General features: G+C 37.5%; 1 protein-coding gene across 3 annotated transcripts; it reads right to left on the reverse strand.

Moving 5' to 3' along the window:
* Nucleotides 1–2,637: 2,637 nt before the first annotated feature.
* Nucleotides 2,638–9,723, reverse strand: LOC110772353 (S-adenosyl-L-methionine-dependent methyltransferases superfamily protein). 3 transcript variants are annotated; one of them, XM_021976787.2, is made up of 13 exons: nt 9,536–9,723; nt 9,326–9,421; nt 9,120–9,203; nt 8,773–8,847; nt 8,486–8,566; nt 8,014–8,153; nt 7,262–7,462; nt 5,973–6,147; nt 5,337–5,420; nt 4,991–5,189; nt 4,643–4,848; nt 3,735–3,943; nt 2,638–3,041 (listed from the first exon to the last, which is right to left on the reverse strand). In XM_021976787.2, exons 1-12 carry the CDS (start codon nt 9,665–9,667, stop codon nt 3,752–3,754), a joined length of 1,665 nt encoding a protein of 554 aa, XP_021832479.1. In that variant the 5' UTR covers nt 9,668–9,723; the 3' UTR covers nt 2,638–3,041; nt 3,735–3,751. The 3 variants fall into 3 exon arrangements, with proteins under 3 accessions (XP_021832479.1, XP_088108609.1, XP_021832486.1); XM_021976794.2 differs by lacking the exon at nt 2,638–3,041 and adding an exon at nt 3,255–3,580; XM_088252483.1 differs by lacking the exon at nt 5,337–5,420.
* Between the last annotated feature and the right edge of the window lie 9,947 nt (nt 9,724–19,670).

Raw genomic sequence — 19,670 nt, forward strand, 5'->3', positions numbered from 1 at the left:
ACAAACGAGCCTTAAGTTTGGATGACGAGAGAGTTTTAGGAGGAATAGAGGGAATTAAATTGCCTACTTGTCGTGATGACATGGACAAACCAATCACTGCCAAGTAGTTTTTGGTCCTCTCTTCTTTCCATCTTCTTGGAATTATTATTTATGATTTTACATCAAAACTCTGGATAGAGAAAGAGAGCTAGAACTTGGTACTTGGCACCGCACCTGAACCAGCCAATCCGAAAATAGGCGGGCCCACTGTGATGACATTCTTTGTTTTTCTTTTTTCTTTTTTCTTTTTTTTTTTAAACCCAAACCCCAAACTATTCATGTAATAATTAATTGATGCATTTTAGAAATTAGTTGTAGATAAGCTGGATTACATTAATCTAGATAAAGGCTTTTCAATTGACCTTAGATGAAAGCATAAGAATCAGTTTAAAGAACAATTATTATTTGAGGGACACCCTTCATTGAGGGATTCCTCAAATACACCATTTAGAGTACCCTACAAATTTTTTTTCAACAATCTAAACCGTCTATTTTAAGTCTTCATTCATAGATCATCCTTGCAAAAAATCTGAAAAATTGAAAAATCATTATGGCATCTAATTGCTAGCAACAAAATAGATGAACACGATGCTTCAAGAAAATACTAAAATAAGAATAATCTAATTGAGCGGTCAAATAGTTTAGAATTCAAGTGATTTTTTGCATATATGATCTTTGAGGACTTAGATGGTTTGGATCACTGAAAAACAATGTGTGATGCGCCCTACAAAGGTGTTCCTCAAATAAGCTTATTTAAGAGATCCCTCAATAGAAGCTCATTGTATATATGTAAAGATAGAGATAGGAATGAGGCATGTTACATGGTTAAATTGGAAAGATATGCTGGACAATCCACCTATTCGCCCCAAAGGAATTTCATTATATGATGAATGAAACCTGTTGGAAATTGCATGGTTAATTAAGATTATCGTCCACGTAGTTATAGAGGATTAAAATATTGGTAGAAATTCCTACTTACTTATAATTAAATGATAATATAAAAAATTATTATACATAAAACTATTATACAATGTAAGCCGTCATATCCGAGATTTGATTATTCTTTGTTTCTTTATTTATTTATTCATTGAGCTGTTATTCGGACTCTAAAATAATCATCTCACCGTTCTCTTTAATTTGATGAAGAAAAAAATAAAGAAGAGAAGAGTGTGTGTATTATGACTATTTTGGAGTGTGAATAATAATTCCGGCCGTCTTTTAAGTTTAGGGAAATATTATTTAGTCACAATGACAACTAATAATAATTTGATTGGCACAAAAAAGAAAATATCACTCCTTTTGAATTGTTAGTGCAACTTTGTGAAGCTACATCATGAAAGCATCAAATTTGGAGAGTGGAAATGACCGGAATAAGTTGAAGTGTGAAAGAACCAATGGAAGGAGCTACTAATAAAGGTAGCTCAACTGTTTGAGGGCAACAAAACAATCTACCACAGAAGCGAAAATGACAAAAGCAACGAAAGAGACGGACGTTATAAAATTGCATCAAACTGAAGGTGGGCTCCTTGGGCTTTATTTTCAGTGCACAATTTGGGTAGGGAAATCGACTTGGGATTTTCTGTTCATATTTTTATGTGCTGAAAGGATCCATTTGATGTTTCTTCTTAACAGAAACTCTAAGCCTAAGACAAGGCTGTTTGGACAACAAACACAGTACCAGCACAATAGAAACAGTTTGGGTCATTATCGTGTATATTTATTTGTGTCGATTTCTCTCCGCGCACGGGTATACCTTTCGTGACATGTAACCTTCTCTCGTACAATTATGGTGCTTGTACCACACAAGTACCAAACGCAAGACACCCTCATGACAATCATTCATTCACAAGTCATGTTTCATTGTTCGAATCCCCAACAACTTCTGTATGAGAACATCTTAGGGTTAGGGTTTAAGTTTAAAACCATGATGTTCGGACAGTAAACACAGTCCCAACACACAAAATATAAGCAAATGGTTTTATTTCATTACAATCATACCAGTTTGGGTCATCGGGTGTATACTTATTTGTATATATCTCTCTCAGCATGTGACATGAGTGCACACCTCGTGACATGTAAGTTTCTCTCGTAAAAGTATAGTGCTTAGACCACAATTTCTATCGTACCACACAAATGCCAAACGCAAGACACCCCCTTGACAATCATTCATTCACAAGTCATGTCCAAGTCCACAACAACTTTTGTAACGATTAACACCTTCATGGGCCAGAATGAAACATAAGACATCATCTTCATTCCAAAGAGTTGTGTTCAACATGAGTGATACTTGGACCAAGTTCCATTCGATGGCTACTTTTCTTGTCGTTTTACTTGCAACAAAAAGGAAGCGTTATCTGAAAAACCCCATTAGAGTGTTGTGGGTTGTGACCATCCAGTCTAAGGAACATGAAGTTGATGTCCTACTCTCAAAAGGACAAAGACCAGTCAAAGCATTGACACGTGTCCCATCTCAATGGCACCCAAGTGTTGCTAAAACGACAATACCTTAAAATAGACAACCCAGGCTTGCTTATTCCATTAGAACTAAACCATTGAATTGTGAAACTTTGTGCTCTAATGCAATGAGAGGCTCTCCACTTTCCACACACCTTGCTTCAAATCTTTATTTGTCCTTCTCCTTGGCAACGCTGCCGACGGAGCTTTCTTCAACAGATAATTACCACGTTAACCTCATTATAAAAAAAGACAAAATTATCTCATAGGTATCAACAGGGATATTCACTCTTAAGTTTCTTAGTACCCTGGATCTTTTAAGAGTAGTGATCATTCAGGAATTGGGTCAAAATAGGTAGTAGGTGACAAAATGAATGCAGCCAAATAATCTGTCTTTCTCATTCCAGCATGCCTACCAGTGACTTGTTGACTAGACTGTATTGAGTGGGCGAGGGCGCATGCGGATATGTTGCTACAGAATATACACAGTTGCAAAGTCCTCTCAAATCCCTTGAAATTCGCAATCAACGAATTGGTACCACAAGTTTCTGCATGCAAAAAATGGGAATGATTGATCATCAGATATACGAAACCTTACAAAATGCCCGCCAATGCATATATCACTTAAGATGGCATGCTGCCATAAAGATCTTGCGAATATGGTGAAAAACTAGGAGATGAAATAATAGTATCCTGTTGCATTATCCGATCATCAAAGCGAGACAATGAAATAATACAAAGGTGCAAAAGAAGTCTCAGGCTACAAGAAAGAAAATATAACTGCAAGCAAAGTTGGCTAGTCTTTACATGCCATTATAAAAAGTAAGAACCCTTTATCGCTATCAACCAATATTTCTTTTTCTTCCAGATAAAAAAAAAAGAAGAAAAATATCTTTCAAAAGACTACATAAATTTTTTGTCTTGTGGCATTGACTGGCTTGAAGTTCATTGTTCCAATTTCCGAATTTTCAAGCTTTCATCATTTGGTTCAGATTTTTATTACTAAATTCAGCAGGACACATACTTATGCCCATCGGAGCTACATCCAGATTCAGATGCTAGAGAGACCTTCATCCAGAGAGACAACCTGAGGAGTTCATCATTTGATGGCACCGTACAAGAAAGACGATTCGTTCAATATGCAATATAGCTTTGTTCACACACGCGCATACACACACGCGCATGCATGATACAGCAAGGGTAAGGGAGAAGGTGGGATAGAAGAAGACTTGATGACTTACCATATGGCATGCCACAGTCACATTTGCGTCAACTTCTTAGCAATAATGGCTACATTCCTTGGGGACAATGCGGGATTGAAAATAGGTAACATGACTGCTTCAATTGAACTGCCTTGCTCTTGGAGGAACAACAATCTATCAAGCAAAAGAAAAGTTTCTAAAAGAGGCCCAAAAGCAGCTCGAAGCGACCAATAAGGTCCAATAAGTTCCTGTTGACAAAAAAAATGATAATAAAAATAATTGGTCAGCAAGGTTAACACATATCGTAAACTTATATATTTCTTTCATCAAAAAACAATAGCAGACATATCATGAAAAGAACTTGACACTTGATATACAGAACTAATCAAGTGAAAGAAAAAGTGGGTAGGGAGGGAAGAGGCGAAGGATGAAAAAAGAAAAAAAAGAAAAAGAATTCCAACAACAATTTTTATTTATTTAGTTACTGATTTTTTGTGAGAACCACAATCATTAAACCATTTCTTTTGTAGATCCTAGAGTTCAAGTAAGAGCATAAACCATATGACTTCCGCATAATCTAAGCCCCAGTCAAAGGCTATGTTGTTTGCACACCAATAAAGAATGCTTTTCAATTCTAATGAAATATACAGTAAAATCCTGTCATATACCACAAAATAAAGACAACTTTTTCTGACAAGATAAAAGTAAAAAGCATACATATAACTTTCATCAACTAAGAAGGTACCAGAAAATGGAGACTCGAAAACACAATGGAGCAAGCAGTATTTTGGGATGTGAATATACAAACAAATTTCATCAATGGATCGTATGAATAACTAACCATTGTTAGCAAGTACATGAGCTTCCAACATGAAGTACAGCATTTTTTCTTTAAGTAAAGCAAAAGTATCAGTGCGATTCTAGATAAAAGGCATGAAGTAACATACAGCAAAAGATTCAACTTGCTTCCATATTCCATGGATATCAGTTTCCTTCAGAGGCTCAAGACCAAGGCGACATAACCCCGATAAGCAATATTTCTGAAAAAGTGTATAGTTGCCGACGAATTCGCTCCTCTCACATTTGGTGGCCTTATTGGAGGAGTTTTCATTAGTTATGGATGTTGTCTCTAACACCATGTCAAAACTGTCATCTGTCACATATGTTTATATAGTTATATGTTGGAATCTAATTAGTTCGGAAGTTCAAAATGTTGATGCGGCAGCAACATGATAACAGTTGCCATAAAAAAAAATATAGAGATTTACTTTCAAATTAGAATAATGTTTTGTTACCTGTTTCCGGCTCTGTTGATTTTTTGTGAGAGCAACTTCCTGTCATATGAGAGTTTATTTCTGACAAGGAACATTTGTTTTCTTTATGGTGCAGCGAGGAGTTTGGGACAACCCTCTGTTGTCGGCGACGTAATGCCTTCCCTTGACGCCCAATTGATGGACTTGTACTCATGACTTCGGGATAGTATACACTGAGAACCTGCAGAAGACAGAGGATGTTATTTACATAGTAGAGAGAGAGAGAGAGAGAGAGAGGTTATAAGATGAAGGAAACATAGTAAATAATTGAAATAGTTTACAAATGTCCATAAATTCCTGGATAACTGTAAAGGTGATTACCGCATACCATCTGAAATGCAGCGCGGAAAGCATGCAACTCAAAATTATGGAGACCAGCATCATTTTCGAGGCATTTCCACCTCTCCGCACTCTAACAAAGGCAAAGCAAAAGCACAAGCTTATCTCAGAATAGAAAAGCCTTTGAGGAATAAACTAACTTAACACCTCCCCAAAGCACACAAAAGGATCCACCAGAAATTCCTTCTAGTTAACCTCCAACCCATGTTGTTGTCATTAGTCCCTTGGACTTTAGATCTATACAAATTAATAAAGAAAGAAATGACTTGCATATCCTCCCCAGTAAATTTTCCAGATTTTTCTAAGAACTCTATAAAAATTTGATCACCGTTTGCAATTTTTATTATAAAACAAAACCTTTAAAATAGTTTTATTCTCTTCACTTTTCTCTTTCAGTTGAACAAAAGCCTTCCCTGAACCTCCACACCTAAAACTGTATGGCAAAGGCCCAAGAGCCTTTTCTTATTGGTAATTGAAGTAACTAGAAATGAAACCACACAACTCCTTTGAATGTCCATGTTCTGTTCTATAAACAAGAAAAATACAAGAGAGCCCGCACCCCTCCTTGGGGAGAGAGAGTAACAATGAGAGAGGAGAAAGAAAGTAGATGAGAACCAAGATTCACCTGACATGCTAGGTCCCGCGAACTTTTTCCAAGTGAAATGCCAGCAGATATAACACCACAACTCATTGGAAAACCACATTGAGAACCAACATGGTTGAAACCCTCTTCAGATAATAGGTTGTAACAGCAGCCGACGCTAACAACTGCTTTAACTTCTTTGCACTCCATAAAGGTCCTGATGCATAAAGGTATAAATAACTACATATCATTTCACATAAAAACTAAATTGACAGATAATAATATATGATATTGTAGAATATTATTACCAAAGACCAAACACATGCATTCTTGTGTTGGCTGCTCTAGGCTACAGATATGACTCATCCGAAGACCTTGGGTCAGAGAAAACAGTAATAACAATTTATGGATTAAGTAGAACAAGAAGCAAGTAAATGCAAAGCCAAACTAGTATAATATGAATTTGGACAAGGGTTAAGTGGTGCTCAGAAATTAATCTTGAATCAGTTATTCAAAAACATGAGTGATCATAAGAAAAAGGATAGGACTAAAGAATAAAACTCGTCATTCAAGGATAGGAATGGCACCATTTAAAATATAGGTTTTTATAAATAAGCCCATTTTAGCATGACATGTTATACAAAAACCCATATAGAGCCTATTTGGAGAGAAAACCCCAAAACTAGCCACTCCCACTTGTCATTTTATAATTGGTTCTTAATGTTAAAATTTTGTAAGAACCAATTAGAAAATTACAAGTGGCTAGTTTTGGGTTTTTCTCTCCAAATAGGCTCTATAAGGGTTTTTATATAATATGTCATGTTGGAATGGGACTATTTGTTGAAAGCCCTTTAAAATATGCAGCAACCATCAAAGAATCTACTAAGGTGAGAGTTATTTGACTAACAGAGCAAAGAAGATTAAAGGCCCAGATGTAACTAAAATAAAATTGATTGACACTTATAAAATTTCAATACCATGGATAACTTGGATATGAAGCCATTGTATGCAACCATTTTGTTTCCCCCTTTATACGGATAAACGAACTTATCATGATTTCACAATCAGCTATTCATTTGTCTGTTTAACTCAAATTCCCATGTGGTGTGAAATAAACTTGGACATCACCTCATATATAATATATATCACCAATATTACACGACTTGCCACTTGTCTTATTGCAGGATGACAAAATACACATACCCAATCTATATATAGGCTAGTATTCAATAGATCATAACACTCTGTCAGGGTTTACAGTCGTTCTATCCTCAAGTATACTCATTTTAAAAGAGAGAAATATAAGCTTTGAAGCACACTGAGGAACTCACTTGAGCATTGTTACTGAAAGATCTCCGCAAGCATGAAGCCCAGCAAGAACCAATGAACTTTCGTTGTCTGCATTGCAGGAAGATTGCAGTAAAGAGACATTATCTTTATGCAGTGGTGTGTCAGCCAAAGCTTTCAACATGTCAATAGACATCACATTGCATGTGACTGTCTTAGGCACAGTCAAACTCCTGTTTCCTGATCTAGCCCCAAAAAAAAAAGTGTATCAAATATATTACTCAATCAAGTCACCAATGAAGTTAAATTCAAAGCGCTAATTATATCATAGGATATGCGACAATAATGCCAAAAAGCAACATGAAGTAATTAATAAGTCTAACTTAAGGCAGCCTACATCCCTGAACAAATCACACACACCAAAAACTGTTAACCAATTCATGGAGACAAGAAAAACAATGAGAAACAGGAACTTCCAAAATTTAATACACCATATTCATTCCTCTCCGAGGTTTGTGATTCAGGTTGGCCAACAAAAAGATGCTGAGCATATGGCATGTGTTTTCTCTCTGTCCCATATACAAATCAACAGAAAAAATAAAAAAGTAGATCAAATGTAGACCTATGGAACAGGTTATTCCAAGGAATAAACTCCCGAGTGAAACCATCAAATTACTGTTCAACCCAGCATTCACCAATGTCATTTGAGCAACCGGAACCAACAGATCTCCTCATATGAAAAAGAAAAAAACAACAACAAACAAACTAGAACAAGAAGGAAAGGAAGTTTACATACACAGATTTACGCATCTGAGCAGCATAATATTTCTTGATTTGTTCTGCACGTGCATCAGTAACCCTTCCATGATGAGAACATGCATCAATTGCAACTACCGCATGTTGGTAGTGAAAGGAAAGTACTTGTGCAAGATACCCCTGAAAAAGTAATTTATTGAAAAATGGAAAATAATATAAAAGTTCTTAGTTGTGACTAATTCCTATCATCATACTTATAAGAAGAAAAAGAAAAGAAAAGAAAAAACATTTCCTACCATTATTTTCTCATTAATGAAATTTTCTAATCTATCTTTACAACAAAAAAAAATTCTTTCTTTCTATCAAATGAAGTAGACAGTGATGAAATCTTAGGTTCCAGCTTAGCAATTTGGGTATAAGTGAAAGGGAATGAATGTGAACCAAACAAAAGAAGTGGAAACAGAGCAGATATTGTGGAAAACTTGATCACCAATCAAAGAAAGCAGGACTACCTGACCCGAGCCAACATCAATAATTGCATTGGCTCCGACACTGTTAGCGATTGAATCAACAACAGCAGAAAGGACTTCTACCTGCACATACAAGATCATTTTTTCAATAGAATATCACTACACTCTAGACGTTCATTGTTCAAAAAGGAAAAAACGAAGCTCCGAATCAGAAACTCCTATCTAGAAATCAAAGACCAATTTTTTCTGATAATAACGTTTCACAACACAAACACAGTGAAGTAACGGATTCATCTCTATTCAATGTTTTGAACAGGTGAACAACTTACTTCATGTTTTTTCTTCCAATTCATGCCCGTAGAGAGAACGCTATTGAGTGAAGTCATGTTCATGCCAGGTAATACCTGCCACGAGGGAAGCAAAAGTACCATAAGGAAATGATATGTTGCAGTTATATGAATTTCACTCTTCTGATTTTCCTTTTGCTCTGCCGATTCAATCTTATTAATATTATCGCAATAACTTAAAAAACTGTAACTATAGCGCAAAAATTTTCATCTTATTCTTATTCCATGATTCTGCATCTAAATTTTCACATAACTATAATGAGTACATTAGAATATCGAAATTCAAATGTGAAATCAAATGCAAGAGAAATTGAGAAACGAATCCACACCGTCTGCAAGTCTTGTTGTTGTCGAGGAAGCACGAGAGAGCCCAAAGTAACAATGAATTTCTTAAGAGAAGCAGGCCAATGATCCTAACCAGTGACCACCAAAAAAAAATTCAAATTCATATCAAGCTACAAACAATGGCAACCAATTCAATCATTACCATCCACACACACACACACTCAAAAAAAAAAGGAAAGCAAACGAGTACCTGGACCACTCCACCAGGTATTTGGAGAAGATTTTCCACTGCTTCTTTCCGCAAGCAATCCATCCATTCCTTATCAATAGCTTCCCACATTCGATCCTGAAAAGCATTTTACTTTAATTTTGATTATTTTTCTGTCTAATGTTTTCTCGGCAGCCAAACACATGATCGAGCACTGAGGAGGAATTTAGAAATTTAGAAGAAAGAACGAACCTTGAAGAAATTGACGACGTGAGCGTCCGTTAAGAAAGAGTAAGGTCTTATGAAGTCGACGATGGCGTTGATCCATTCCAGGGTCTCGCTCGCAGTTTCGCACGAGTACTTGCAGCAGCCATTGCTAGACATTCTCTCAGCTTTCTAAGCAGACTCTGCCTGTCTGAGCACGAGAATAACTAATTAAATCCTTGACCGAAGATATCCTATTGTTTTCTCTTTAAATAAAAAATAAAAAATAAAAAATAAAAAATAAAAAACTGAAAACATAATTTTTTTTCAAATATTTTCTCTCTGTCTTCCCAAAAAAAAAAGATATTTACTCATATACCCATTCTTAGCACTAAAACTATAAATAAACTCTATACCATTTAATTTGTATAAACAAACTTTAAAAAAACCCAAAAAATGATAGCTGCCCCTATTGAATTTAATTTTGATTATTAAATTACTTTGATGCCCTATTGAGTGTTTTGGGTTTTTTTTATGAGGTTTTGGGGTTGAGTTTGTTTTAAGAAATCAATGGCAGTTTTGTAATTTAAAAGAAGTTAAAAGCCTTTTTGTTATGTTGTAAACGGACTTTGGGTGTGTTTCTAAAGTCCATTTCATATACGGTGGCTCATATATGAGGTATAATAGTGAATCTTCTATATAAAAAATCTATCAAATTAATATCCAGGATAACATAAAATTTTATTTCTATGTTTTTATTTAAATTGTAATATAAATTCATGAAGATGAGAGTCAAGTCATGTTCGGATGATGTCATTTCATATTTGTGCTTGAGTATTGTCATTTCATACTCTGATAGCTGACTATTATGGATCATCACCTAAATCTATTAGCTTGTCCCAAACACATTCTCTACTCATTTCACGCTAAGCATAAATATCAAAACAATTATATGTAGCAATAGTTACAAAAATATGTTCCAACTCTTAATCATATTCTAGCATTGAATCAAGCAGATGGGTTCGATGCAATTGGGCATCCATCTAGTCAATCCAATCAAATTGACGATTCAAATTGTAATGACCCAGCTTAGTTTGGTTTTGACCAAGAAAACAAAATCAAGAGGTTTAAAACCAAATCGAAGTGTAATGGTTTGGGTTGGTGCAATTTTGAATTTTTCAAATACGGTGGTATACTTGTATATTCATTTTTATTTTATGTTATTTTACATGTGTAGTCCTTTAATTAGATAAAAACTATGATGTTGAATTTCAAGTTTGATAAAATTGTTAAATTATTGATATTTGAATTGTAACTATATTAGTTTTTGGAATTTGAAGTTTTATGACTTGTTGAATTTTAGAATGATTTGACGTGCTAAAAAATGCAAAATATGTGTCAAGTTATGAATATGTTTTGTTGTTGTAATGGGGCTAACAAAGTTGAAAAAATGGCTAACATGATCTTGCCCATTAGAAAAGGACCTTGACTAGGTTTGAACCCCACATTGTGTGTGAGAGAAACCCCACCCCCTCTCTCTTCCCAAGGGACGGACTATAAGCATGACTAACCTAGGCTACAACACAGGTCGCTGTTTTTTTTCCAGCCCAAAATATATATATATATATATATAGCCCAGCCAATTGAATAACCTACCCTTCGAAGGAATCCTTTGCACTGCACGTGGAGAATAAAATGAAGAAGAGGAAAGCTGCACATCTTTACACATAGGGAAGAAAAGAAAAAAAAAGAATGCACAACCCATGGAAAAATACAAAGAAAAGTAGAAGAAATTGTTTATGATTGTTTCTTAGAGTTGTCGACTTTGTCACCAAACTCATATAGATAATGAATCAAAAATTAATTATTTTAATTCTATGAAGACTTGAAGGGTGCAACTTACATAGTGTTATTTGAGGAGTAAGGCTTATTATGTCCCCCCTTGATTAAGTGTATTTTTTGTTATCAATGAAATTACATCGTACTATCGAGTTTTTTTATATACTTAGTATGTTTACATATGTTTACATCTGTTGGGGTGTTTTTCCGTCGGAAGGCTCGTCCGGGCTTGTTGATTCTCGAACCGCCATAGAGTGGTGGATTAAGCCTTCGTTGCCCCTTTTTCTGAGTTAGCGAGGACTAGGCCCAAAGCATCCCGAGGGAAAAGCATGTCCCAGGGGGGTACTCTGTTCTTCTTCCAGTGGCTGCGTGTTTGATGTTGACGTTTCCGGAAGCTTGAGGAAAAGTTGAAGATGACTTGCTGATGTAGATATGAGATTATATTAGCTTGGCATGAGAGCTTGGAGTCTGGGAGCTAAAGATTCACAAGTTTAGCAAATGAGAATGCATGTGCTTGGCTTGGTGTTGGATATGCTTGAGTTTGGGGTGTTGATGATTTGTTATTTGTGGCTATGGCTATGGCTATGACTATGGCTATGGGGATTTAAGAGTTTCAAGAGGAGGATGAGAGGAAAAGCTTAAGGCTTGAAGGCTATGGTATTTATAGCTTGGAAGGGTATGAGGAGGAAGGAAAATCTTGGTTGTGATGGTTGATGAATAGCTGGGATGATTGCTGGAATGCTTGCAGCAGCCAAAGGGAGAAAGGAAAGTGGTTCGATGGTTGCTGGGGGCTTGAGCAACCAAGAGATGTTGGTTGACAGTTGCTGGGATGCTTGCAGCAGTCAAAAGATGGAGGTTGATGGCTGGTTTGGCTGCTGCAAGCATTCCAGCAATCAAGAGAGGCTGGTTTTGGCTGGGCAAATGCCTCCCAATTTATAGAGGGGGAAGGCTCTCTTTGGTTCCCAATAGGTAAAAGGAAGTGTTGGAACTAGTTTATTTCCTATGGGTAAAAGGGAGCATTGAGACATTCTTATTTCCAATGAGTAAAGCTAAGCATTGGAAAATGACTATTTCCAACGGGTAAAGGGAAGTGTCAGAATTGGCTTGTTTCCAATGGGTAATAGGGAGTGCTGGAAAAGGCTTATTTCCAACGGGTAAAGCTAGGCATTTGGAAAATGACTATTTAATATGGATAAAAAGAAATGCTTGGAAAATATCTCATTTGCTTACCCACATTGGAGAACTCTAAGTAATGGGCTTGGACTTTGGTGCTCCCAAGTAGCTAGTCCAAAGCCTCCATTATCCAAGAGCTTCCGTGGGCCTTGTGGACCTCCGTAACCTTCCACACCACAATCCCTCATGCAAGCCCCGTAAACCATAGTGATTGATATATGAAAAATATATTATTGGCTTCGCATGGCATGGACACTATTATTTATTTAATGAATTAATTCCCAAAATACAGCTTGGATTAATGCATGACCAACATTATATTTTATATCGGGCCTTAAATGTCTTTGGGCTTCTCGTGACTTTTTTGGGCCTCAACATTAACCCCCTTGATTATTGGGGCCATGAAGTGGCAACGAGATGGGCCAAATAATCAATTTTAGCCCAAAATAATTAGCAATGGCATGGAATGGCTGGTTCTTCAATATGCATGAAATATCCATGCATGCTTGCTTGGCCGTAGTCGTTTTGTTTTTCTTAGCATGAAGACTAGCATGGTTTCGGCAACTGTTAGCTTGAGTTTAAACGTAACGATAAGCAACTCAAGGATAACCAGTTAAGAGTCTTCGAAATCACAGCCAGGTCTTTTCCGGGAAGGTTGGAGGGGTCGCAATGGTCCTGCTTAAAACCCAATCTTCTTAGACACCGAGGGTGTCGCCTTGAAGAACTTTCCTAGACACTGTAATATCGGAGTTTACTTACTGGGGTTACCAAAAGTTGACTTATTTTGCGGCATGACATAGGAGATAAGGCTTGGTTGAATTTTAACCCAAAATAAGTTAGCTTGCATGATTGATGTGCTTGAGTGACTAGTGATGCTTGATTTGGCATGGTTGTGGTTTTCAAGAGTTGCTTAGTTTGTATGCTTGATATTGGCTTGCATGCTTGGTTTTGACGTGTATATTTGGTATTGGCATGTATGCTTGATGTTGGCATGTATGCTTGATATTTGGCTTGGATGCTTGGCATTTGCATGTACGCTTGATTTTGGGCTTGCATGGTATTGGCTTGTACGCTTGGATTTGGCTCGTATGCTTGGCATTGGCGTGTGCGCTTGGCATTGGCGTGTGTGTTTGGCATTGGCATGTATGTTTGGTATTGGCATTGGCATGTATGCTTGACATTGACATGTACGCTTGGCATTGGCATGTATGCTTGGCATTGGCATGTACGCTTGGCATTGGCATTGGTTTGTATGCTTAGTATTGGCTAAGGTGACATGGTTTAATATAGCTTTTGGGCTATTTAGCATGGTGAATGTGCTTGAGTGTTTGGGTTTTCGCATTTAGGAATAGGCTTTTTTCGTTCCGGCAGCTACAGATGGGCTTGGGCTGCCGTAAAGAGTAAGTGGGTGGAGTTGCCCTTGTATCCAAGTTCAAGAATCAGGCCCCAAGGGTGCTTCGAAAGGTTCGTTAAGCCTCAGGAAACACCTTGATTTCCTTCACCAACAAAACCAACAGTTTCTTACAGATGAATATCTTGGCTTGGTTTGAGAAGCATGTGGCATGGCAGCTAAGCATTTTAGCATTATAGAGAGAGAGAGAGAGAGAGAGAGAGAGAGAGAGGGCTTGGATTTCCCATGAGAAGCAGGGGTTCGATGTAAGGGGAGAGGGAATATTGAAAGATAGAAGAGAGGAAAAGATGAGGGTGGAAGAATGGGTGGTTTTACCAAATTTCCGGCAGCTTGACGAAAGCTTCGTCAGGCTCTTACATGCTCTGCCATAAGAGAAAAAAGGAAGGAATGGGAGAACAGAGCTTGAAATTGAAGAGTTCCAATAGTGAGAGGGGGTGCTTGCTCTCTCTGGATGTGGTTGCGGATGTAAAGAATTGGTTTCTCAGCCCTTAAGTGCATCCTAGCCATCATGAAAAGATTTGATTTGCATGAGCTCGTAGCATGACCTTCTTGGTATTTGATTGAATCATGGTGCGACAAACTTGGGGCATCATTTTGCTACAATGGTGACCATTTGGCCTGATGGTGCATGGCTTCTTCTCCCTACAACCTTTTCTTCTCTCGTCAAGATTCAAACCCGTAGGTACTGTGCATCAGTACATAAGTCATATTTCGGAAGCGCGGATCAGAAAACTTCCTTGATGAAAGTTGTTCATCTGCTCGAGTACTACAGCCTGTAAAATTTGTAGAATTTTTTGAATTTTGCTGATGCCTCAAAGTCAGTCTGCAACTTCTGTATTCACCCATGGCTGGTGAGTTTCTGCAGATTCGGCTTCTACCTGTGTTTTTAACTTCTGATGCTCGGATGATTGCGCTTGCTTCACAAAATTTGCTCGAAATTATGTTGTTGATGACCTACCCAAAATTGGGGATCACCCAACCATTGTAGTGTTCTCTCCCTTCATTTTTCTGAAGCATGTTCATGAATTGATGTTGATGCCTTGTTGCATGCTTGTTTTCTATGCTTGAAGCTTGAATTCCATTGCACTTCTCAAAACTGGAGAGTTAAGTACTGAATTTTGAGGTTGAGCCTTCGATTTAGGATTCTAGCTTGGTGATAAACAAGAGATACAAACTTACTTGGGTAATGCATGCCAAGTGTTTGTGAAAATGTCTCACAGAGCTTGTGGGCTGTTCATTGAACTTTTGAAATGTTTCTCTTGGAATCTGAGTTGGAGGTTTTGACACATGGAAACAGATTTCTCAACGGTTGTGTTGGAACTGGTCTTGTGCCATTTGAAGGAAAAATGAATTTTTGGTGCAATTTCAAAGGGCTAGGCTGTTGGAATTGTGCACTTTCTGCTGAATGGCATGTTTTGGGAATCTATTTAACATGCTTCCCTATCTCTAAATGCAACGAAATTTTGGGAAAATGAAGCTTGATATGTCTACTTCTAATTTGGAGAGTTTGAGATTTGTTGGTTGTAAGCTTGATTTCTAGTGATTTTTCAAAGATGGGATGTTCCAATTAGAATAATTGGAAAACTTGTGTATAAGTTTTGCTTGGCATGTTGCTTTTGCTTGAGAATTTAGCATGTCCTTTCTCTTGGCATTGAGTGCTGATCTGGGCATTGCAAGAGCATGATCTTGAGCAATATTGTCGTGAGAGCGTGATGTTGTATGGTATTGTCGCAAGAGCATGAGTTCTTCAATTTGCTTGAAATGCTAGTGTTGAAGCATTCATCTTCATAAGATAAGCATCCTTTTCCGGCGTCTGATTCTTGGCTAGTGTATCTTCTTCAGACTTGATTGAGAGGCTCCAAAGCATGAGAAGTGTCATCTTCTTACTAATTTGCTAGGAATTTGGCAGCATTAAGGTGAGTTTTGGTTGCTTGCACATTGACTTGCGATATGAAGGCTTCTTGAGGATTTGAAACACGCAAGATGTTTGAAATCGGGCATGTGCTTGAAGGATGTTTGAAATAGAGCATGTGCTGGAAATTCTTTACTTATGGAGTAGGTGCTGGAAGAATGTAACTTTGCTTGGAATGGTATAGCTTAGACTTGCTATAAGGATGTGGATAATCTAATGGTTGAGTTGAATCAAGATATAGCTTGGTTTGGCATGAGGGCTTTGGTAGATTAAAAGATGAAAAATATAGAGGAAGATGCTTAAGGCTTTGGGCATGACAATGTTTGCGGTAGCTTGAAAGCGGTATAGGTGTTGGCAAATAAGCATTGCAATATGGAGGCCTTAAGTCGCTTGGACTAGATCTTAGTCTTGGAGTCCACTGCACCGCCTTCCATTACTCGGATCTGAGGCTCCTCTTTCAAATTTGGTGGCATGATGGTTCACTCTTCCAGCAGCATGACTATAGGGATTGTGTTATCTTCCAGGAGCATCTCGTACAGCACATCATTATCTTCCATGTTTTGCTTGGCTTGAATCTTGATTACTGCAAGCATATTTTGGTTGTTGCGTTGCAAAGTGAATTTACTCTTTTTCTTGATAGCTTGACATCATTTCAAAAAATTTGATTGCTTGGTAAAAGAAACTTCATCTTGACATCATTTAGGTTCTTCCGGTAGTAACATAGCAATACCTTCGTAGTATTTTCCTTCTATTTGCCATGAACTGAGATGTTTTCCTTCTTGAGTAAAGCATAGTGCTTGGATTTCTTGAATAAGGCTTGAGGCTTGATGATGCTTGATAATGGAATTGTGGCAATTGAGACCTCCCGATGGCCTTTTGGTTTGACTCTTAAACTTGGTCATTAGAATTGTCAAGGCTTAGAAAGTGCTTGAGGCGCTGGAGCATATCACTTATGGCGACTTAGGTATTGTTTGTTGTAGCTGCTGTAAGCATGTTTTAGGAACCAAAGGCTTGGGCTTGGCTATTGAAGCTTGAGCTTTGCATGTGGTCACTGCAGCAAATGTGTTGGGTTACAACAGCTTGACTTCTCGCAAGTGGTGGCAAATTTGGAGGCCATAGTGACATAATTGGATTTTTAAGGAGATTTTGGTCTTGGAACAGTGGCTTTCGTAATAACTGATTTTTAAGCTCATTTGGGGTTTTGGAATTGTTGCTTGTGGTGATTGCAATGCATTCCCTTCTCAGCTCCTAAAGTGCATCATAATCATAAGAAAAAGATTTGATTGGCATGAGCTGCAAAAACTCTTGCAGCGTGGTCTTCTTAGTATTTATTTGGGTCATTGCATGGCGTGATGAACTTAGCATATCCCTTTGTTGCAATGGTGACAATTTAGCATGATATGATGATAGCATGGCTTCTTCTATGTGCCTCCAGCAGCTAGAACTGCCAAGTTCTGACATTGCCATTTTTTTATGATGGTTGTATTGCTTGTAAAGCTTGATATTGTGATATCTGGTTTGGTTTGCCTAAAATGATTGTATCAAGTGAAATGCTTGAGTTGCATGGTCTTAGAGATGGATTGTTTCTTCTTGGCACGATTTATCTTGAGACCACCTCCTCTACATCCGATACATGAGAGCATAAAAGAAATAGCCTCTATGTCTTCACACATGCTGGTGGATATGTTATCCAAGTAGGAGACAACTGAAACATGAGGCCCCTTGCTATTGTAACGGCATGTTGGTTTGACAATTTTGCATGGCATGTTGTGCTTGCATATGTGGGTTGACCCACAGACAATTATATTGATATAGAGTGTATTGAAGGAATCTTGAGGGAACATGGAAAAGCTGCTCTAAGAGATATTAGGAGCTGGGTGCATTGCCTCCTTGGAGATTTTTTTTTTTTTTTTTTTTTTTCTGTTTCTGTTGATCGCAACTTGCTTATGTAGATATAGAACTGAGGCACGAGTCTTGTTTCATGTGGATGTGAGACCTAGCCTTGTAAAGTGCACAGGTTGTTTGCTGTTTGGAGGCTTGGGTCCTTTGCACTTGACTGATATAATGCTGCATGACCAAAGCATACGATGATTACAAAAATAATATAAGCATTGTAGCTTGCAAATGACTAACATAATTGGCATAAGCATGCCAAGTAGGTATTGTTTTAGTACTGAGCATGCATAGTTGGCACCCATGATCAACACAAAGGTGGATCAATACAAAATGATAAGGAGTATAAGATAAGTGAATAGTGCATGGAATAAGGCCCTGAGAAAGTTTGCTGGAGATGTAAAACTGAAATACATATTAAATATGGATTACTCCACTTGAAGGATAGATCAATATGCTTGAATGATATATTAATTCAGATTAACAGTGCAAATGAATTAAGCTTGGATTGCAAAGGTGTAGTTTTTTCTGAAAAAGATATATATAATTAAGACTTGATTAAAATAATAACCAAAACAAGCGATAATGTGTTTTTGGCAGTGTGTAACTTCTACACGGCATGATCCACAAAAGTAACTTTATGGAGCAGATAATAGCATGCTCCATATAAATAATATACTGCATAGCCATAAGTAGGCTGATAGAATAGCATGTGTTAGTCAACAGGTGATGTGACTATTTGACTCAAGCACTAAAATGATACAATATAATAATGCAAGTGGTAAGTGGATCAATATATAATACGAAAATGATGCAAGCTGTGCACCACATATTGCATCAGAGTACAATAATAGTAATTAATCAATCAATCCTTTTTTACTTGGGCAGACCAAACGCATGTGCTTTTGTCTATGCTTAAGACAACTCAATGAAACATAAATTTTATGAATATATTATAACAGTAAACCAATATATATACTATATTAAGATCAACGAGGCAAGATAAAAAAATCTTATCTTGCTGAAGCAATTCGCAGAGATGAGGCTCAGAGTATTGAGCAAGTGTTCCTCCTCCATTTCTCATCGTGTTTGCACAGCTCTAGAGAGGTGAGGCCTGCCACGAAGGTGATTTACGGCGATGGCCAGATTTGCTGATGATGTTTCATGGTGGGGAGGTGAACGGCAGAGCTAGCCTCAACGGTTGACAACGGTGGTCAGCGGCTTGCATGTTGGCTGAAGCCCCCAGTATGTGAATGAATGTTGAGCTCAACCTTCTTCTACTCAAGTTTTTTATTCTCTTCATGTAAATTTGGCTTGATTGATTTGCTTGGCATGTTGTAATTTCCTTCTCGGCATGTTGCGTGAGTCTGAATGGCACCATGTTTTAACATGGGTAAGCCCCCCAAGAGGTTATGGTCTCGAAAAGGCATAGTGTTTGGCAGTGAATTGCAAAATTGATTTTTGACAAAGGCTAGGTGTGCTGATTTCTTGTGGAAACTCAGAGGTAGATGGCTTGTTGAGTTGGCAGTACTTGGCTTATTTCAAAAAGAGGAAATAAAAAACTATTTGTCATCCTAATGTATGATTGTCTAGGCTTGTTGTAGTTAAAGAGATGATTTCTACTGTATGGCAAAAGGGTGGATGGGTTTGCTTGTTTGGATGGCATGGTGTCCTTCTTTGAATTTGCTTGGCATAAAGCCCCCAAGTCAGCTTGTTGGGGTCAGCAATTGGTTGCAGAGTTCGGTTATGTTCTCTTTGGCTTATTCGGGATCGAGAAACAGAGTAGAGGCTTGCTTCTATATTTTTTTTTTACAACTAGCTTCAAAGAAGATCTCTAGAAGAAGCAAATTAAAGATGAGAAGGAAGAAGTGAAGCAAGTTGCTGGAAGAGATACACACGGCCTGTTTTCCTCCAGATAAGTAACAAATAGTTTGCTTCCCTCCAGGAGGAAAACT

Source organism: Prunus avium, chromosome 4, assembly GCF_965620075.1.
Source record: "Prunus avium chromosome 4, drPruAviu1.hap1.1, whole genome shotgun sequence".
In the NCBI taxonomy this organism is placed as follows: Eukaryota; Viridiplantae; Streptophyta; class Magnoliopsida; order Rosales; family Rosaceae; genus Prunus; species Prunus avium.

Coding starts and splice junctions, on each gene's coding strand:
- LOC110772353 (XM_021976787.2), bottom strand. CDS start 9,667: ATGTCTAGCAATGGCTGCTGCAAGTACTCGTGCGAAACTGCGAGCGAG. Junction 8,154..8,485: donor TTGATGTTGGCTCGGGTCAG/GTAGTCCTGCTT, acceptor TTACTTTTTCAG/GGGTATCTTGCACAAGTACT. Junction 4,849..4,990: donor ATCAACAGAGCCGGAAACAG/GTAACAAAACAT, acceptor CATATGTGACAG/ATGACAGTTTTGACATGGTG.